The sequence below is a fragment of the Argopecten irradians genome, chromosome 1 (genome assembly GCF_041381155.1).
Source record: "Argopecten irradians isolate NY chromosome 1, Ai_NY, whole genome shotgun sequence".
Classification (NCBI taxonomy): Eukaryota; Metazoa; Mollusca; class Bivalvia; order Pectinida; family Pectinidae; genus Argopecten; species Argopecten irradians.
In genome coordinates, this window is record NC_091134.1 from 1,212,540 (window position 1) to 1,235,641 (window position 23,102).

The 23,102-nt window shown below is 34.6% G+C and overlaps 1 protein-coding gene across 1 annotated transcript; it reads left to right on the plus strand.

Moving 5' to 3' along the window:
- The first annotated feature begins 190 nt into the window (after positions 1-190).
- Positions 191-22,627, plus strand: LOC138314621 (exocyst complex component 8-like). The gene is made up of 16 exons (XM_069255046.1): positions 191-254; positions 634-789; positions 1,134-1,229; positions 2,093-2,193; positions 8,398-8,540; positions 9,219-9,372; positions 9,758-9,890; positions 10,594-10,740; positions 10,890-10,941; positions 11,492-11,636; positions 12,243-12,423; positions 14,550-14,680; positions 16,264-16,383; positions 18,958-19,060; positions 19,346-19,536; positions 19,741-22,627. Exons 1-16 carry the CDS (start codon positions 194-196, stop codon positions 19,903-19,905), a joined length of 2,079 nt encoding a protein of 692 aa, XP_069111147.1. The 5' UTR covers positions 191-193; the 3' UTR covers positions 19,906-22,627.
- Positions 22,628-23,102: the final 475 nt, after the last annotated feature.

The window sequence follows — 23,102 nt, forward strand, 5'->3', positions numbered from 1 at the left end:
AACTCCGCAACAAAACTTAAAATGGTACAGCGATATTTTAGTAATTAACGGATAAATTATTTCATGTATGTTTAATATTATTATAAAACTTTATATATCAATATTATGTATAATTAGATAATCAACAGATAGAAAATAAAATGTCCGGAAATTAATGACGATAATTCGGTTTTTAATTTAGTCACTCACGGAAATGGCCGACCATGGAGGATTGGCAAGAGTGCTCTCAAAGCAGGATTTTAATCCTGAAAATTGTGAGAAATATTTATTTTTATTCTTTGTAATTTTGTATGTGAATACTTTGAAATATTCCCTTTTGTTTATTACTATCCAGTATGGATAAGACTTCTCATTAGCTGCAGGTTGTTAATGTAAACAAGAGTTCAAGGTGGGCGGGGACCATTTTGCAGCTGTTTTGCATGTCATTTGTAAAAGCTGGCAATGCAATAGACATAACGTGTACCATGTCAATTCCAACTGCCATTGGTGATTGAGCTGAGATTTGTAACCATTATCAATAGGTGAATCATCCAAAAAGCAACTTTACATTACCAATACAGGCAAATAAGGCCAGTTATTTTTTATTATATTTTTTGTAAGTAGATATATGTATTATTTGTTTTCTATTTACAGTTGTCAGCAAATTGGCAGAGGGACCTGGAGGGGAAAGTGATTTATTGGTTATGAAACAGAAAGTCCAGATTTTGTCAGACGAAACAGCACATTCCCTGAAGAAAAATGTCTACAAGAACTATTTTCAGTTTATTGAGACGGCTAAAGAAATATCCAGTATCCTTTAACTGAAGCAGATGCACTTATACATATTCTGAGAAGTGCTATTTCCAATGTAATAAATTTCAATACAAAATAACTTAAAGATTATAGTTATTGTTCTTTTCAAATACTGTAAGATATAGTTTTTATACAAAAGTTATATTAGTGTAGCTGGTTTTAGTTGTAATGTGATACAGTTGCCTTCTAGCTTCATAGTAGGGGAATTTACCTGTATTTAGCTCATGATAGATCTGTACAGAGCAGCAGATCAGTAAGTCCGAGGTCACGGATTCGAGCCCAGGTGGCATACTGTATTAAGCATGATTTATTTAAGTAGACGTCCTTAACCCTTCTCTCAGTCTTGGAGGGTGAGATGTATCAACTTAGCCACACTCTCACTGAACAAAAGAGTCTCATGTCGTCCATGATGGAAATGTCACTGGTCAGTGACAAAGGTTAGTCTCGGTAAAATTGATCATACCAGTCACACTTTTTTAAAGAATAAAACAGACATGTTTTTCACAAGACTTATGTTTTCTTCTTCAAGGTTTTTTTACCCACTTTTGATATTAATGCAGTAGGCTCCAATGATCTCCCAGCTACAAGTATTTGTGTCAGCTAGTAGCTACAATATACCTGGTACTAGAAACGCATTTTAAGTTCTGATGAAGGAAAGTATTTTTTACAATACATCAAGGACGTAAACCATCTCCTTGCAATAGTCCCAAGGGTAATGAGTAATTGATAGTGGTATGTACACGTGTTGCCGAGGATGTCTGCCAGTTATTTATTGATTATTTGTTGCATTGTTGGACGTGCATTATATCTCAGAGCAGGAGCCTTATAAATGCACATTGTTCTCGAAATTAAGGTTCTAGGAAGTAGTTAGCAGTACTTAATGTCTAACAGACATATTTCTATTTAATCTTGAAGTAAAATTAAAAGCTCAAAATTTTCAATGGTAGTAATGGTGTATGTAAGTAACTTTTGTAACTAAAAAAAAAACAATTTGTCTGCTCCTGATTTTGATGGAAGAAAATGTACCATTTGTCAGCAGTTAAGCATTTTTAATCATAAGTAAAGGGGAGATAATGCTAGTTCTGATCTGTTGAATTTAGTATAAATTAATGAATGTTTAGATAAAGTGAGTTGATATAATATCCTGTGCAATTAATAAATATATAAAATATCCTGCCGAAACGTTAACACAATACATGTACATTTATATAAATAATGGTACTAACAGCTTCATGAAGAGAGCTATAAAGCTTTGTTAGTCAAGGGGAGATAATGCTCTATAGTAATTATATATTTACAGCAATAGTTGAAGAACCAAGAGAACAACAAGAGCAAGAAAACCCAGAAGAAGAAACAAGGAAAAATCTGGCTTTTCTCCTTGAGAAAGTCGAAGGCTGTTCGGTAAGTTAACAGAAGCATGCTGCTGCATCCTGTCTACTCAATGTATTCAGATAAAGTATATTTGACATAGAAAATTGACTGTGGTGCATGCCTTTCCATGAAACATAACATTGTGTCCTGATAGGCACCATTGTCATTCACACATATGTACATGTATGTAGTTAGGCGGCATTAGACTTGTAAAGTTATTGGATCAGATTCCCTGCCAGACTACATGGTCACACATTTTTCCAATTTATTCGATTATCCTCCCAAACTTCCAACCAAGCCAATAGGTACATATAAAAACAGAAATATTAAAACTTTAAGATCTGATGTCAGAAGAACAAAAACATAATCATCCAGTTTATCTGAGATTTTCTTCGTTATGTCTTCTTACCTCTTTAATTGTACAGAACTGTGTAATCTGGAGTCAACATTTTCCATACAGGTACATTTCAGTATCAAAAAAGTCTGGAATGGATTATAAATTTTAGATCTCCCAAAGTTGTCTGTGTCATGATTTTACAATGGATTCTTTTCAACTTTATATCTTACACTTTATGGTTATTGTATAATTATGTGATAATAGATGTATTGGATATTACACAGGGGCCTGGCACTAAGATTTTAACCAACACTATATATATATATAATACTATAATATATATATATATATATATAATATATATGTGTACTGTTGGTTAAAATTTTTGTGCCAGGTTCCTGTGGGATATTAAATATGTGACTGAATTAAGCTATGTGATATAGGGATATGATGTACTGTTTTCTATATATAACAGAGTGTAACAGAGGTCCCTGTGGGATATTAGATATGTGATATAGGGATATGATGTACTGTTTTCTATATAACAGAGTGTAACAGAGGTCCCTGTGGGATATTAGATATGTGATATGATATGATGTACTGTTTTCTATAACAGAGTGTAACAGAGGTCCCTGTGGATATTAGATATGTGATATTATGATGTACTGTTTTCTATATAACAGAGTGTAACAGAGGTCCCTGTGGGATATTAGATATGTGATATAGGGATATGATGTACTGTTTTCTATATAACAGAGTGTAACAGAGGTCCCTGTGGGATATTAGATATGTGATATAGGTGATATGATGTACTGTTTTCTATATATAACAGAGTGTAACAGAGGTCCCTGTGGGATATTAGATATGTGATATAGGGATATGATGTACTGTTTTCTATATATAACAGAGTGTAACAGAGGTCCCTGTGGGATATTAGATATGTGATATAGGGATATGATGTACTGTTTTCTATATAACAGAGTGTAACAGAGGTCCCTGTGGGATATTAGATATGTGATATAGGGATATGATGTACTGTTTTCTATATAACAGAGTGTAACAGAGGTCCCTGTGGGATATTAGATATGTGATATAGGGATATGATGTACTGTTTTCTATATAACAGAGTGTAACAGAGGTCCCTGTGGGATATTAGATATGTGATATAGTGATATGATGTACTGTTTTCTATATAACAGAGTGTAACAGAGGTCCCTGTGGGATATTAGATATGTGATATAGGGATATGATGTACTGTTTTCTATATAACAGAGTGTAACAGAGGTCCCTGTGGGATATTAGATATGTGATATAGGGATATGATGTACTGTTTTCTATATAACAGAGTGTAACAGAGGTCCCTGTGGGATATTAGATATGTGATATAGGGATATGATGTACTGTTTTCTATATAACAGAGTGTAACAGAGGTCCCTGTGGGATATTAGATATGTGATATAGGGATATGATGTACTGTTTTCTATATAACAGAGTGTAACAGAGGTCCCTGTGGGATATTAGATATGTGATATAGGGATATGATGTACTGTTTTCTATATATAACAGAGTGTAACAGAGGTCCCTGTGGGATATTAGATATGTGATATAGTGATATGATGTACTGTTTTCTATATATAACAGAGTGTAACAGAGGTCCCTGTGGGATATTAGATATGTGATATAGGGATATGATGTACTGTTTTCTATATATAACAGAGTGTAACAGAGGTCCCTGTGGGATATTAGATATGTGATATATGGGATATGATGATGTACTGTTTTCTATATAACAGAGTGTAACAGAGGTCCCTGTGGGATATTAGATATGTGATATAGTGATATGATGTACTGTTTTTCTATATAACAGAGTGTAACAGAGGTCCCTGTGGGATATTAGATATGTGATATATGATGTACTTTCTATATAACAGTCCCTGTGATATGATGTAATAGGGATATGATGTACTGTTTTCTATATAACAGAGTGTAACAGAGGTCCCTGTGGGATATTAGATATGTGATATAGGGATATGATGTACTGTTTTCTATATAACAGAGTGTAACAGAGGTCCCTGTGGGATATTAGATATGTGATATAGGGATATGATGTACTGTTTTCTATATAAACAGAGTGTAACAGAGGTCCCTGTGGGATATTAGATATGTGATATAGGGATATGATGTACTGTTTTCTATATATAACAGAGTGTAACAGAGGTCCCTGTGGGATATTAGATATGTGATATAGGATATGATGTACTGTTTTCTATATATAACAGAGTGTAACAGAGGTCCCTGTGGGATATTAGATATGTGATATAGGGATATGATGTACTGTTTTCTATATATAACAGAGTGTAACAGAGGTCCCTGTGGGATATTAGATATGTGAATATAGGGATATGATGTACTGTTTTCTATATATAACAGAGTGTAACAGAGGTCCCTGTGGGATATTAGGATATGATAGGGATATGATGTACTGTTTTCTATATATACAGATAACAGAGTAGATATATGAGGTCCCTGTGGGATATTAGATATGTGATATAGTGATATGATGTACTGTTTTCTATATAGTGTAACAACAGAGTACTGTAACGAGTGTAACAGAGGTCCCTGTGGGATATTAGATATGTGATATAGTGATATGATGTACTGTTTTCTATATATAACAGAGTGTAACAGAGGTCCCTGTGGGATATTAGATATGTGATATAGGGATATGATGTACTGTTTTCTATATAACAGAGTGTAACAGAGGTCCCTGTGGGATATTAGATATGTGATATAGGGATATGATGTACTGTTTTCTATATATAACAGAGTGTAACAGAGGTCCCTGTGGGATATTAGATATGTGATATAGGTGATATGATGTACTGTTTTCTATATAACAGAGTGTAACAGAGGTCCCTGTGGGATATTAGATATGTGATATATAGTGATATGATGTACTGTTTTCTATATATAACAGAGTGTAACAGAGGTCCCTGTGGGATATTAGATATGTGATATAGGATATGATGTACTTTTTTCTATATAACAGAGTGTAACAGAGGTCCCTGTGGGATATTAGATATGTGATATAGGGATATGATGTACTGTTTTCTATATATAACAGAGTGTAACAGAGGTCCCTGTGGGATATTAGATATGTGATATAGGGATATGATGTACTGTTTTCTATATACAGATAACATGTTATGAGTTTCTATATAACAGAGTGTAACAGAGGTCCCTGTGGGATATTAGATATGTGATATAGGGATATGATGTACTGTTTTCTATATATAACAGAGTGTAACAGAGGTCCCTGTGGGATATTAGATATGTGATATAGGGATATGATGTACTGTTTTCTATATATAACAGAGTGTAACAGAGGTCCCTGTGGGATATTAGATATGTGATATAGTGATATGATGTACTGTTTTCTATATAACAGAGTGTAACAGAGGTCCCTGTGGGATATTAGATATGTGATATAGTGATATGATGTACTGTTTTCTATATAAAGAGTGTAACAGAGGTCCCTGTGGGATATTAGATATGTGATATAGGGATATGATGTACTGTTTTCTATATAACAGAGTGTAACAGAGGTCCCTGTGGGATATTAGATATGTGATATAGGGATATGATGTACTGTTTTCTATATATAACAGAGTGTAACAGAGGTCCCTGTGGGATATTAGATATGTGATATAGGGATATGATGTACTGTTTTCTATATAACAGAGTGTAACAGAGGTCCCTGTGGGATATTAGATATGTGATATAGGGATATGATGTACTGTTTTCTATATATAACAGAGTGTAACAGAGGTCCCTGTGGGATATTAGATATGTGATATAGTGATATGATGTACTGTTTTCTATATAACAGAGTGTAACAGAGGTCCCTGTGGGATATTAGATATGTGATATAGGGATATGATGTACTGTTTTCTATATAACAGAGTGTAACAGAGGTCCCTGTGGGATATTAGATATGTGATATAGTGATATGATGTACTGTTTTCTATATAACAGAGTGTAACAGAGGTCCCTGTGGGATATTAGATATGTGATATAGGGATATGATGTACTGTTTTCTATATATAACAGAGTGTAACAGAGGTCCCTGTGGGATATTAGATATGTGATATAGGGATATGATGTACTGTTTTCTATATAACAGAGTGTAACAGAGGTTCCTGTGGGATATTAGATATGTGTGATATAGTGATATGATGTACTGTTTTCTATATATAACAGAGTGTAACAGAGGTCCCTGTGGGATATTAGATATGTGATATAGGTGATATGATGTACTGTTTTCTATATAACAGAGTGTAACAGAGGTCCCTGTGGGATATTAGATATGTGATATAGTGATATGATGTACTGTTTTCTATATAACAGAGTGTAACAGAGGTTGGGGTCCCTGTGGGATATTAGATAGGTCCTGTGATATTAGATATGTGATATAGGATATGATGTACTGTTTTCTATATAACAGAGTGTAACAGAGGTCCCTGTGGGATATTAGATATGTGATATAGGGATATGATGTACTGTTTTCTATATAACAGAGTGTAACAGAGGTCCCTGTGGGATATTAGATATGTGATATAGGGATATGATGTACTGTTTTCTATATAACAGAGTGTAACAGAGGTCCTGGGTATTAGTGTGATAAGGATATGTACTGTTTTCTTATAACATGTAACGAGGTCCTGTGGATATTAGATATGGATATAGGATGATGTACTGTTTTCTATATAACAGAGTGTAACAGAGGTCCCTGTGGGATATTAGATATGTGATATAGTGATATGATGTACTGTTTTCTATATAACAGAGTGTAACAGAGGTCCCTGTGGGATATTAGATATGTGATATAGTGATATGATGTACTGTTTTCTATATAACAGAGTGTAACAGAGGTCCCTGTGGGATATTAGATATGTGATATAGGATATGATGTACTGTTTTCTATATATAAACAGAGTGTAACAGAGGTCCCTGTGGGATATTAGATATGTGATATAGTGATATGATGTACTGTTTTCTATATAACAGAGTGTAACAGAGGTCCCTGTGGGATATTAGATATGTGATATAGGGATATGATGTACTGTTTTCTATATAACAGAGTGTAACAGAGGTCCCTGTGGGATATTAGATATGTGATATAGGGATATGATGTACTGTTTTTATATATAACAGAGTGTAACAGAGGTCCCTGTGGGATATTAGATATGTGATATAGTGATATGATGTACTGTTTTCTATATGTAACAGAGGTCCCTGTGGGATATTAGATATGTGATATAGGGATATGATGTACTGTTTTCTATATATAACAGAGTGTAACAGAGGTCCCTGTGGGATATTAGATATGTGATATAGGGATATGATGTACTGTTTTCTATATAACAGAGTGTAACAGAGGTCCCTGTGGGATATTAGATATGTGATATAGGGATATGATGTACTGTTTTTCTATATAACAGAGTGTAACAGAGGTCCCTGTGGGATATTAGATATGTGATATAGGGATATGATGTACTGTTTTCTATATATAACAGAGTGTAACAGAGGCCCTGTGGGATATTAGATATGTGATATAGGGATATGATGTACTGTTTTCTATATAACAGAGTGTAACAGAGGCCAGAATTGATGTACTTTACAATGAAGAGGTCCCTGTGGGATATTAGATATGTGATATAGGGATATGATGTACTGTTTTCTATATAACAGAGTGTAACAGAGGTCCCTGTGGGATATTAGATATGTGATATAGGGATATGATGTACTGTTTTCTATATAACAGAGTGTAACAGAGGTCCCTGTGGGATATTAGATATGTGATATAGGGATATGATGTACTGTTTTCTATATAACAGAGTGTAACAGAGGTCCCTGGACGACACCTTGTACACAACAGTGACCTGGCGGAACTCGACGCAGAGTCTTTCATGCAAATCCAGCGAGTCCACTCCTTCCTTCTTAACGACAGCTTAATGATAGCAACATGGCTCCCTAATAGGTAAGAACAGGGACTAATAATCAGAATTTGCAGATTCATACCAGTTGTATCAATACCAAATTGCTGTATCTCAAATGGAACGCGCCGTACCAGCAGATCTGTACCGGTACAAGTAGTTTGTTTGCAGAAACGTACCACTTGGATCCAAGATGGTGGACTCGAGATTTTTCGTTTGTGATCGAAATTGTTTCTTTGTTGAAAACAAGACAGGGGATATTTATATTCGATAAAATTACATGAATTGTTTATTTTAATGTATGCTGAAGCTATTTAGGTATTACTTTTATATCAATTTTATTGTTAACAACGAAAATACTTGGCTTTTATATTTGAATCCCCAAATGGACCATGCAGTAACACTCCTGGACACTCCTGGAACTTTGCTATAAGTTGTTTCAACTTTACCAATTCAGTTATGTGTCAGTACAATTATGAATTAGCACACATGCCTTAAATTCAAGATAATCACTGAGAGTAATGGCTTCTTTACACTAAAATACATTCTTTTAAAAAAAGATGTACTGTATATGATCTTGTACAGGCTCTTTCTCCTCCAACACTATACTTGTTGCTTCAAAAGTAGGTTGCTGTGATCCAACATTTTAATTTTGACCTATATCAATAAAAAACGGATCACAGTGAATTTTTTAGACAAATAATGTTCTGAATGTATTGTAGGCGAGGGCCAGTAAGGTACAGATTCCAGGGCCTCTATGAGCTGGACAGTCTAGCTGTGGTCAATGTTCGGGATGCTGGACCAGTCAAGAATGCTTTCAAAATCCTCATGTTCCCAGACTCCAAGATGTACCAAGCAGACAGTGCTAAAGCTAAGGTAAAAAATATCAGTTTTATTTTCAGGTGCCTCATAACCACAAAGTAAAATATTGTATAAAACTATTTTTCTGCATCCCTTTATATGAAAAATAATGCAAAAAATATTGACAAATTCTGCTGTATTGTGAACAATTTGAATTCATATCATTGAACTATCAGGTACAATGTTTATGCTATACCCATATGATAGTCAAGCCAGATTCTAGTTAAGTACCAAGTACTCACCTGGCCCTAATAGAAAAAAAATATGACTTTGGCTTGATCCAGTCATACAAACCAGTTTGTCTATTTTCAAATATTACTGTGGTTTGATATATTTGTCTATTTTCAAATATTACTGTGGTTTGATATATTTATAACTTCAAATATTTTTCCTTTTACAGAGACAGTGGCTGGACATTTTAGAAGAAACAAAAAAGAGGAAGGCTAGTAGGGACAAACAGAAGAAAGAGGCCGCGATCTTCTTAGCCGAGCAACAGGCCGTTACCTTGGCAACACCAACAGAGGATAGTAATCGTGAGTATAATGGTCAGATAGTCTTTTATAATTCTGTCATAGAATAGGAAAAAAATATTGTCTATATAAGCAGTCTGTGACGTTAATTTTTTTCGCTGCAAGTCATTTGGACTAGTAAACCACAAAAATTTACAAGTCAGACTATTTAATTACTAGTCAAAGTTAAATCTAAATTAATCTATAGCCGTTTTCCTTCAGCACTTTAAAGTCAGCAATCAGTTTACATTTTTATTTACCAAAATTACAGTCGGATGCATCCGGACTAAAATAATTGCATGAAGAATGCACTCAAAATGTGTTCAAAATGCAATTGACCACCGCTCTTGTAAATGTAGTATTTAACGATTTTAATAGGGAGCTACTAGTCCAATCGGATAAGTTCATTACAGTTGGCATTAGACTGGCTGTAAAATTTCTAGTCGTGGGCATCGGACTAGTGCTTAAATTCGCAGACTGTATAAGGGGTGTGAGTACCTAGTGATAAGGTGCATGACATCAATAACCTTTCACCTCTGAATGATGGATTTAGTTACTGTACATAACTAGGTCGATTAATCAAAACACCACTAATAACTAGGTCAACTGTACATAACTAAGTCAGCTGTTTGTGTACTCCTACCTTCCTTTACCACCAATGTATGACCCATAGTCTACATAAAACACAATCTCTCCAGTATTCACAAAATCTTATCTATTTTCACAGCCTTTGGAGAAGAGGATGACAGTGAGGCTCTTGCTGCCATAGAAACAGATTTTCTTAACTCTGATTGGCTACAAGAACTTCCTGAAGATCTAGACATGTGCATTGCACAAAGAGACTTTGAAGGAGCTGTTGATTTAGTTGAAAGAGGTATGTATATTCACAAAAAGTTTGATAATTTATATCATTATAATATTATAATATTTAAAGTTTAATGTGTTTCAAGTTTTAGTGATGTGTATTATGAACAGTATTACAACTGCATATCATTTGTACTGCATATCATTTGTACTTTACAGTTAATGAATATTTAAAAGACTGTCCAAAAGTTCCTGCCGTGAAAGAATTCAGGTTAGTCATTCAAGCTGTATTGGTGTTAAGATGTACATGTATTATGTATTATTAATTGTAACTATTTTGATTGATTGGGATGTTGTCACGGAATTACAGCTATCTTCTCTCAGTTATCATCTTTGTGGGGAAAAAGAGAAAAGATGAAAATGTAAAATTAAGAAAAAAATGCTCAATAATCTGCATGTAAAATTTAGATACAATGTAATATCTTATTATAGAAAGCTAACTGCTTACCTTTGTCTGATATTGGGGCCGCGGTGGCTGAGTGGTTAAGATGTCTCGACATACTATATACCACAAGTACTCAACCTCTGGGTTGCGAGTTCGAATCCCAGGTGGGGCAGTTGCCAGGTACTGACCACTGGTCAATGGTTTTTCTCTGGGTAGTCCAGCTTTCCTTCACCAACAAACCTAGCACTTCCTTACATGACTCTGGCTGTTAATAGGACATTAAACAAATATAACCAATAAACCTGATATTGTAAAATGATAATTATCTCCCCTTCTTATCATACTATAGTAACTAGCTTCTTTGACATAATTTCAGAGCAAGGATAGATCATCGTGTAAAACAGTTGACTGAGGGACTAATGGGAGAGTTACAGGTATCCCCAGAGAGATCTCTACGTGGCGGGCCTCGGGCAGCAAGACGAGCAGTGATGCAGCTTATCAGACTCGGCAAGTCTGCACAGGTATAGCGTAGTACAGATGTACTTGATAGAAGTTCAATAAGGGGTCAATTTTGATCCAGGTTCCACTTGATATAGTGCTCATTTAGTAATGATTAACTATAAAAAAAAATGTCCATTTAAAAATTTATTATGCCTTAGTCAGGAGCTGAGGGATTACCTATTCTATCTTTGCATATTACAGAGTTAGCTCCCTTGCGAGTCGGTATCGATTGTTGTGTCATTATTTTGTGAGCGCAATTCATTTCGTTTTCTCAGAAACGTATGACGTTACGCTCGCAAACACATGATGTCACAATCAATACCTACCCGCAAGTGCAGATAACTCTGTAATATGCAATTTTGGAATATGTCTTATATACACACTTAGCTTATGATGACCCTTATCCTGATGAAATTTGAGGTGGAGGGTAACTATAGTATCACCCATGGCTGTCACATGCTATCTTGTATTGCCATATTCATCCCATCCAGAATTGTGAAAGGCATTAAACATCTCAGCAGATACTCAGAGATAGAGAGAATGCAGGAGGATAAGATGTAAAATACAACGGAAATACAATACACTGCTTAGAGACATTTTATACCATTCCTGTTTGGTTTTTACAGGCCTGTGACTTGTTCCTGAAGAACAGAAGTTCCATCATTAAATATAATATTCGTCAGCTGAAGTTTGAAGGGGCAACAACTCTGTATATCCGTCGACTGTGTGATGTGTTCATTCCTTGTCTGTCAGAGACTGGCAAGGAGTTTATGAAGGCTTTTCAGGAACATTACGGCTGTATGTCAGGTGAGACTCAAAAACCAGAACAGGAACAAGTGCAATACTTCCGTAACAATATTGAGAACAAAATAACTTCATCTTTCTGCTATTATTAATCAGGATATGCAATTTATCTTGTTCTCTTTGATGAGATTTTATAATACAGTGGAACTCGGTTAATACGAAGTCGAAGGGACCGAGATAAAACTTCGAGTTACCCGAGCTTTTGAATTAAGCAAGTTCTCGTGTCTACTGACGATCTCTCTACTTGGTACTATATAGACTAGTTCCATGTCGTAAAACAATGTGAACAAGAGAGATGTTAAAATCGCCGATGGTAGTTGCAAAATTATGACAATAAAACCGTTCTACGGCAGATTTATGAAAAAGAAATCGGCATTTTCGGCAATCTCATTGTCCAAAAAATCTCATTTCAAGTTATAAGAAGCTTTTATGTATGTTTTTTGTCATTCGGACCTAAAATGTACTTCGTATTATCCGAGTTCTTTGAGTTTTCCAAATTTGAATTATCCGAGTTCTTTAAACAAAGGTAAAGAGGGAATTCGGCCGGGACCAGCAAAGAACTTGGTATTAAGCCGGGTTTTCGAATTATCCAAATTTGTATCAACCAAGTTCCACTGTAGTAAATTTATAGAAAAAAAAAATGAAAATAATAAAGTGAAAAAATGGTAAAGAATTGACTATTTCTTTAGGTTTACCATTCAAGATATATTAACAGTAGGTATTATTCACATGCCACTACTTCATGTGTTTCTCCTCCACATCGATGGCCTGATAACAACAAAAAATATCATCCTTAACATGACATATATCAGAATATTCGGTCCGTGTATATTACAGAGTTAGCTCCCTTGCGGGTAGGTATCATTTGTTACGTCATTATTTTATTAGCGCAATTCACGTCATTTTCTCCGAAAAGTATGACGTTACGCTCGAAAACACATGACGTATACCTACCCGCAAGGGCAGATAACTCTGTAATATGCAAATACGGAATAACTGCCTATACACTGTATCTTTTCGGAAAACATTTAGAAAAGTTATGTTTACCTGGACTGATGACACAGTTTTCATTATCTTTGTTACAGCCTTTGTTGTCTGGGCCAAGAAAGAACTTCAGATGTTTGTATCTTTTCAGAACAACAGATCTAAAATGTTAAGTTTACCTGGACTGATGACACAGTTTTCATTATCTTTGTTACAGCCTTTGTTGTCTGGGCCAAGAAAGAACTTCAGATGTTTGTATCTTTTCAGAACAACAGATCTAAAATGTTAAGTGTACCTGGACTGATGACACAGTTTTCATTATCTTTGTTACAGCCTTTGTTGTCTGGGCCAAGAAAGAACTTCAGATGTTTGTATCTTTTCTGAACAACAGATCTAAAATGTTAAGTTTACCTGGACTGATGACACAGTTTTCATTATCTTTGTTACAGCCTTTGTTGTCTGGGCCAAGAAAGAACTTCAGATGTTTGTATCTTTTCAGAACAACAGATCTAAAATATTATGTTTACCTGGACTGATGACAGAGTTTTCATTATCTTTGTTACAGCCTTTGTTGTCTGGGCCAAGAAAGAACATCAGATGTTTGTATCTTTTCTGAACAACAGATCTAAAATGTTAAGTTTACCTGGGCTGATGACACAGTTTTCATTATCTTTGTTACAGCCTTTGTTGTCTGGGCCAAGAAAGAACTTCAGATGTTTGTATCTTTTCAGAACAACAGATTTAAAATGTTAAGTTTACCTGGGCTGATGACAGAGTTTTCATTTTGTTTGTTACAGCCTTTGTTGTCTGGGCCAAGAAAGAACTTCAGATGTTTGTATCTTTTCAGAACAACAGATTTAAAATATTATGTTTACCTGGGCTGATGACAGAGTTTTCATTATCTTTGTTACAGCCTTTGTTGTCTGGGCCAAGAAAGAACTTCAGATGTTTGTATCTTTTCTGAAAAACAGATTTAAAATGTTAAGTTTACCTGGGCTGATGACAGAGTTTTCATTTTGTTTGTTACAGCCTTTGTTGTCTGGGCAAAGAAAGAATTTCAGATGTTTGTATCTTTTCAGAACAACAGATTTGAAATATTATGTTTACCTGGGCTGATGACAGAGTTTTCATTTTGTTTGTTACAGCCTTTGTTGTCTGGGCCAAGAAAGAACTTCAGATGTTTGTGTCAACTGTAAATAGACAGGTGTTTGGTGGAAAGTCATCATTGTCCGTCATCGCAGAATGTCTTCACAACGCACGAATCCAGTGTGAGGAGGTAGGTAACAGTACTTACATAGCCTACTGTATAACTGTAGCATTTCAGCATTTCAGCTGTATCAAGCTAATTTTTGATGTAAATCTTTACTACGTTTGTGGTAATTTGAGCATTAATGTGTGAAATGATAAACTTTCATCACTTTATTTTCAAATTTAATGGTAATTGCAGCACTTTTATTTTTCACTCTAAGATATTGAAAAATAACAAATGGGACAAAAAAGTAAGCACAGGGACCCTCCATTTTTTCTTACTGATTTAGAAAGAACAATCCTATTCCTATTGATATCCAAAATATTGTCAAAAGTTCAATACCAGAACTTTGTCTGTAAAAGGTTAAAATTGACAGAAAATTGTTCATTTTGTACCTCAAAATTAAGGGGTAGAGGAGGCATTTGTTGTTATTCTGAGAAAAATCTGAGTCTAATTAATCATTACTGGTGTATTTTTAAAGAAGACTTCTGGAAAATAAATACTACAAACATCCATACATATCAAACACCCCATTAGGAAATTATGGCTTTAAATCTCTCATGTATATGGTCAAAACTGCAAAATTCCCATAAAATCCAATATTTTGTCAACTAGGTATCCTTGAGTGACAATAGCTCAAAAATGAGCACATGGAAATATGTTTTTTCTTCAATTTTCTTTTATGGCATGAACTCCTATTTCTGAAAACCTATATGAGAAAAAAAGTTTAATACAAAAAAAAAATGATAGTCTTTTGTCCATTGTCGTGCGTCTGTAAACATTTCTTGGTGAACACGATAACTTGAGTAAATATAAACCGAACTTAATGAAACTTTGTATGTAGACTAACATTAGAAAGATCTCTGATGAGTTAAAAATCAGCTTGATTCGGCGGTAATTAACAGAGTTATTGCCCTTTGCACTAATAATTATTATTAGACCTTGTGAACGCGATAACTTGAGTAAATATAAACCAAATCTTTGTATGTAGACTAACATTGGAAAGATCTCAACAAGTTTGAAAATGAACTTGATTTGACGCTAATCTACGGAGTAATCGCCCTTTGCACTAATAATTATTATTTGACCTTGTGAACGCAATAACTTAAATATGAACCGAGCTTGAGCAAAAATGAACAAAAGAATCTGTTGGCTAGTTAATGACATAAAAAATTGTATGGAATATCAGAAAAAAATTGTATCGAATATCAGGTGACCGTTAACGCCCATGGGCCTCTTGTTACATTTAATGGTAACTTGTCAGAGGAATACATCCTTAACAGCAGAGTTATAACTATTTTGGGAAATAGTCTTAGTAGAAAATTGAGGAATGTTTTGTATTCTTATCAGTTCCCTTCAGATTTGATATTATTAATTCTTTGATAAAAAACATACATGTTGAAGGTATAAGCTACACATGAGGGCATCTCTGTGTGTGCCAAGTCAATATGTAATAAAACTGGAAGCGATCGAGTCTTTTTTAACCAGTATCATTGTATTTAACACCTTGTAACAGGCACAACTTAACAGATTCTCTTACTTTAGAAAATTACTTTGGATAATGATTGCAGTATGTCATTGTCAACTGATTGATGTATATTCTGTTTCAGTTAAGCCAGATTGGTTTGGAGGTGAACTTCATATTTGATTTCTTGATTGCTTCAGACCTAGAAAGAGTGATCAGAGAAAATAAGGATCAGATCATTGATGGAGTCAAATACAGGGCTCAGGTATAATAATAAATACAGGGCTCAGGTATAATGATAAATACAGAGCTCAGGTATAGTGACAAATACAGGGCTCAGGTATAATGACAAATACAGGGCTCAGGTATAATGACAAATACAGGACTCAGGTATAATGACAAATACAGGGCTCAGGTATAATGACAAATACAGGGCTCAGGTATAATGACAAATACAGGGCTCAGGTATAATGACAAATACAGGACTCAGGTATAATGACAAATACAGGGCTCAGGTATAATGACAAATACAGGACTCAGGTATAATGACAAATACAGGACTCAGGTATAATGACAAATACAGGGCTCAGGTATACAAATACAGGGCTCAGGTATAATGACAAATACAGGGCTCAGGTATACAAATACAGGGCTCAGGTATAATGACAAATACAGGGCTCAGGTATAATGACAAATACAGGGCTCAGGTATAATGACAATTACAGGGCTCAGGTATAATGACAAATACAGGGCTCAGGTATAATGACAAATACAGGGCTCAGGTATAATGACAATTACAGGGCTCAGGTATAATGACAAATACAGGGCTCAGGTATAATGACAAATACAGGGCTCAGGTATAATGACAAATACAGGACTCAGGTATAATGACAAATACAGGACTCAGGTATAATGACAAATACAGGGCTCAGGTATACAAATACAGGGCTCAGGTATAATGACAAATACAGGGCTCAGGTATAATGACAAATACAGGGCTCAGGTATAATGACAAATACAGGGCTCAGGTATAATGACAAATACAGGGCTCAGGTATGCAAATCCTGGGCTCAGGTATACAAATACAGGGCTCAGGTATAATGACAAATACAGGGCTCAGGTATAATGACAAATACAGGGATCAGGTGCAATGACAAATACAGGGCTCAGGTATAATGACAAATACAGGGCTCAGGTATAATGACAAATACAGGGCTCAGGTATAATGACAAATACAGGGCTCAGGTATAATGACAAATACAGGGCTCAGGTATAATGACAAATACAGGGCTCAGGTATAATGACAAATACAGGGATCAGGTATAATGACAAATACAGGGCTCAGGTATAATAATAAATACAGGGCTCAGGTATAATGATAAATACAGAGCTCAGGTATAGTGACAAATACAGGGCTCAGGTATAATGACAAATACAGGGCTCAGGTATAATGACAAATACAGGGATCAGGTATAATGACAAATACAGGGCTCAGGTATAATGACAAATACAGGACTCAGGTATAATGACAAATACAGGGCTCAGGTATACAAATACAGGGCTCAGGTATAATGACAAATACAGGGCTCAGGTATAATGACAAATACAGGGCTCAGGTATAATGACAAATACAGGGCTCAGGTATAATGACAAATACAGGGCTCAGGTATAATGACAAATACAGGGCTCAGGTATAATGACAAATACAGGGCTCAGGTATGCAAATCCTGGGCTCAGGTATACAAATACAGGGCTCAGGTATAATGACAAATACAGGGATCAGGTATAATGACAAATACAGGGATCAGGTGCAATGACAAATACAGGGCTCAGGTATAATGACAAATACAGGGCTCGGGTATAATGACAAATACAGGGCTCAGGTATAATGATAAATACAGGGCTCAGGTATAATGACAATTACAGGGCTAAGGTATAATGACAAATACAGGACTCAGGTATAATGACAAATACAGGGCTCAGGTATAATGACAAATACAGGGCTCAGGTATAATGACAAATACATTGCTCAGGTATACAAATACAGGGCTCAGGTATAATGACAAATACAGGGCTCAGGTATAATGACAAATACAGGGCTCAGGTATAATGACAAATTCAGGGCTTAGGTGTAATGATAAATACAGGGCTCAGGTTTAATGACAATTACAGGGCTCAGGTATAATGACAAATACAGGGCTCAGGTATAATGACAAATACAGGGCTCAGGTATAGCTACCAATACAGGACTCGGGTGTAACGATAAATACAGGGCTCAGGTGTAATGACAGTAGGCATATCTGCTGATGAAAAGGTTGTTTTTTTTTAAATATAATCTTAGTTTTAAATAAACTAAATCTAACAAATGGTCTGGGTTTGCTGTGGCCAAGCGGTTAAAGTGTTGGTGCATATTACCACTGTCTCTCTTTTCTGCGTTGTAGGTTCAAAACCAGTGACATTCCCTTAATAAAGGATGGGACATGAAATAAATCCATACCCATGAAACTATTGATATGTCTTTTTCATCATTATTTTTGAAAATAGATTTGTTGACAAGACTTCAACATAAAGTACATTGTATGTACTGGTAATAAAATTAAAAGAAAATATGTGTATGTTTAAATTTCAATCAACTTTGTCTGCATTCTTTTTTAATTAAATTTTACCCAAGCCTGAAAAAACAAACTGAATCATGCATTAATTTTGATGATAGATTGGTTGATGGCCCATCAAATGGATCAATATTATTTTATCATTATGTACATATCTTTTTTCTCTAGTACTTAACTATCAGACATCGATCAAAACTTTATATCAGTGATAATGTATGTATTTTTAGGATGACAAATGGCGTCCAATGAATCACCTCAGTCATACTGACTGCCTCAAGTTTGTTGAGGAAATGTCGACTGGTGGCCTTGATCTGAAAAGCTACATCTATGGTAAGGCCACTTTAAGTTTTAATGTCCATTTTACTTTATTATTAATGAAATGAAATATCTATATCTTCAAGAGCCTTCCTTTAAAAACTAACATTTGAAGTTTCAACAAACAATTCCCTGAGAAATCAAAAGTCTATCATAGGAAGAGAGAACACTTCACATAAAAATTTGAAGGTAAATTTATGTTTGTTTGTAAGTATGTACACATGACTTTTGTTAACATTTTAAATCAACTGTGGTCTAATTGGTCCTGATATCAATGTTATGATTTAACTTATATTTTAGATGCCTGTTTCATTAATCTGACAATGAACACTGCCAACTTTTCCAAAAGCTGTCTGTCCTTCGCCAATGCTGTTTTGTTAGTCCACACGCCAGAGATTGATTATCTCATCTCCGAAGCTATTTCTGAAATATTCCGTGCAGAAGTCACACACATCGAGGACTCGATCAAAAATAAAGACTTCTACAGGGAGGTAAGATAACATAGGATAATATAAAAGATAGGGTGAGAAATCATACTGTAAAATTATACTAAAAAACAATGAAATACCGGGTAATATGTCATAAAGATGAATGGTACTAGAGGACACAAGTTTGCAAAAATTTCTGTTTTTGTTTTAGAATAAATTTTAAAAGAAAATTTACAGGTATTATAGTATATGTTTATTATCTTTCAGCACAAATTTATCCTGAAGAACGCTGCATTTGTACTGGAAGTGTTAATGGGAAAGATTGAATCTGCTTATAAGGACAAAGGTGTTGTGTTCCCGAAACAGTTACTGGACATTAACGGAGAGTACAGACGACTTAAGTCCGTGGTCAAATCTTTGGGGGCAAGCTGAAAGACACAAGGGTCATTAGGATCCTACTAGCTAAACAGTGAAGCCTGCCTTAGTAACCACTTTATATATTACCCAGTGATATGTGGCCACTGAATATCTCTCCATGGTAACACGTGGCCACTGAATATCTCTCCATGGTAACACTCCTCTTACCTGGGCAATTCTAACTATAGCTGTAATGACGGAGCTCTGGACGTCCGACAGAAGGTTTTTGACTCATTGTTTTCGTTAGAAGGCAGGGTATGATTATTCATTCTAATATCCATCCTGTTTTAAGAGACCACCTGTCGTATCTGATCTAAGTTTATGGTTCCAGGTTTGTATACGACAAGATTTGACATTACTTTAGATACACATATACTACAGGAGAATGAGCACACATTCTTAGGAAACAACTAAAATAATTGTTCTTGCCAGTGGATATAGAAAAGAAAAGAAAAAGAATCATGTATCATAACTGATGAAATTACAGTGTCCAAGTCATTATGCTAAATAATAATGTATTATTGTCCTGAATATTTTTCTGTATTTTCAATAACATTCCACAGAAACATGATTTAATTCAGCTTTATAGGTGATATTTAATCAAGATCATGTGCTTTCATTTTAATTTTTAAAGTGTTTAAAGCGTTAAATTTGTACTAGCTGACCGGCTGGGGTCTATGCACATATAATATGTTGAGTATTTTCTCTGGAAACTTTTTCTGTGGGCAGGTTGAAGTTTTTGACGAACACCTGCCCACAGCAGCTTGTATACCTTAGATTGAAATTATACTTCTGTTGATGTGAATCATGATCTGTTTGCTGTGAAGCCATTTTTGAAAACCCTCATCTATATACATGTCAAATTTGTTCTATGAGAAAAATCAGTGATGTTGGCTATTTATTGACATAAAAATATGTTTAAAATTTTTTTGTATTTCTATATCCAATCATTTCCATTGTAATTATTCTGTTTTTGTCGGATAGATGTGCAACCAAGACTGACAAATAAGAAATGTCCATTTACTATTAAATTGTTTAAAATTTCAGTTAATTTCTGGAAAGGTATATTTGCTTTTCGCACTGAATGAAGCATGAATTCAACCTGTACAACCTGTGGATAATATTGTTTCTGTTGGTTTTTCACTGTTCTCCATATATAAATCCTTAATAATAAAGCACCTCGAGTTTTTGCGTTAGATTAGATCATCTGAAATACAGTTGCTAGTGATCTGTTGACTTTGTTAATCAGTTCTATTTTTTTATGTCTTCATAAATTATTATTATTATTACTATTATACAAGCTTACAATAATTAAGTCTATCAGTGTTTGGTGTCAGTTTGTTCGTATGCTGGCCCTGACATAGCCTCAGTGGGCAGGTGGCTTATCAACAGGTTACCATGGTAACTGAAAAACTTCAAATATTTGCTGAAGGCCTATATGCTACAAAGTTTTAGTTAGATATATACGAAAAATATTTTGATATTTCAGAATTATGATGAAGTGTTTGTAAGAAGTGATCCTAGCAATGTAAGAGGGACCCAAACTTTCACTTCTGTGTTTATTAACCAAGGGTAAAGGATTTAAATCAAATCAAGATCTGTTTTTATCTGAATGTGTTGCTTGTCAAGCTTTGAATGATTTTATGGTGTGGATGAGAGGCCTAGTTTGGATTGTGCAATAATATTTTCTTGTTCCAAGTTTGTTGTACAGTCCATTACTGTACATTATAACCATTTTCCTACAACACACATCTGTATCATTTCAGACATACAACGTCAATTGTTTTGAAACTGATAATTTCTGGTATTTCATTTATTTCCTTGAAAGTATTCATCAGAAAGCATGGTTTTATTTCTGGTGATTTCCAAAAGGTATTAGGTTAAATTACACCGTGTTGTCCTGATGTGTGTTGTAGGATTGAAATGTCAAATGTTTTTAATGTACATACCATCTCAGATTTCATCAATCAAGAGATACAATGTATTTCTGTATGAAATGATACAATGTGTTTATGTGTCGATGGATACAATGTAGAGATGCATTGTATTTCTGTACTAGCTAGAGTACAATGTATTTCTATATCAATTGATACAATGTATTTCTGTACCAGCTAGAGTACAATGTATTTCTATATCAATTGATACAATGTATTTCTGTACTAGCTAGAGTACAATGTATTTCTATATCAATTGATACAATGTATTTCTGTACTAGCTAGAGTACAATGTATTTCTATATCAATTGATACAATGTATTTCTGTACCAGCTAGAGTACAATGTATTTCTATATCAATTGATACAATGTATTTCTGTACCAGCTAGAGTACAATGTATTTCTATATCAATTGATACAATGTATTTCTGTATCTAAAGATACATTGTATTTCTGTATCGAGATACAATGCATTTCTTTTTAAAGAGGTACAATGTATTTATGTATCGAGTGATACAATGTATGTCTGTATCAGTATTGTACCAAATGATACAATGTATGTCTGTATCAGTATTGTACCAAATGATACAATGTATGTCTGTATCAGTATTGTACCAAATGATACAATGTATGTCTGTATCAGTATTGTATATATACCAAATGATACAATGTATGTCTGTATCAGTATTGTACCAAATGATACAATGTATGTCTGTATCAGTATTGTACCAAATGATACAATGTATGTCTGTACTTGTTATTTGCTTTGTGCTATACATCACAATAAATTATGTAAAATCAAATTTGTTGATTTCTTTATCTAAGCAGTGCTTAACAATATGAAAATATGAATAAAACCATCCTCAATACTCCAGGGGTTCCGTTCACATTGGATCTCTACACCCCTGGACTATCTCAAGTAAAACTGAGGGCAACAGAACAGAACAGGTAATTAAGTCCTTTGATGTACATCAAAAGAGCCGTATAACGGTAAACTGTGGTTGACTTTGTGGCTTTGATGTTAGGCTTCGCTCTCTCTGTAGTCTTCAAAGGAAATCTTTGCTGGCCTGTGATTGGTCAAATTCTTTTCACTGAGCTGCCTAATTTTGCAATTAGATAGTCCAGGGGTTTAGATATCGTAAGTGATTGGAACCCCTGGAGTATCAAGGATGGGATAAAACATGTAGGCTTGACTTTATATAAAATAACTATATTTTGATGTGAATGTATGAGGGTTTATTTGAAAATTTCATTTTTCATAGTTCAGGAATAATACAT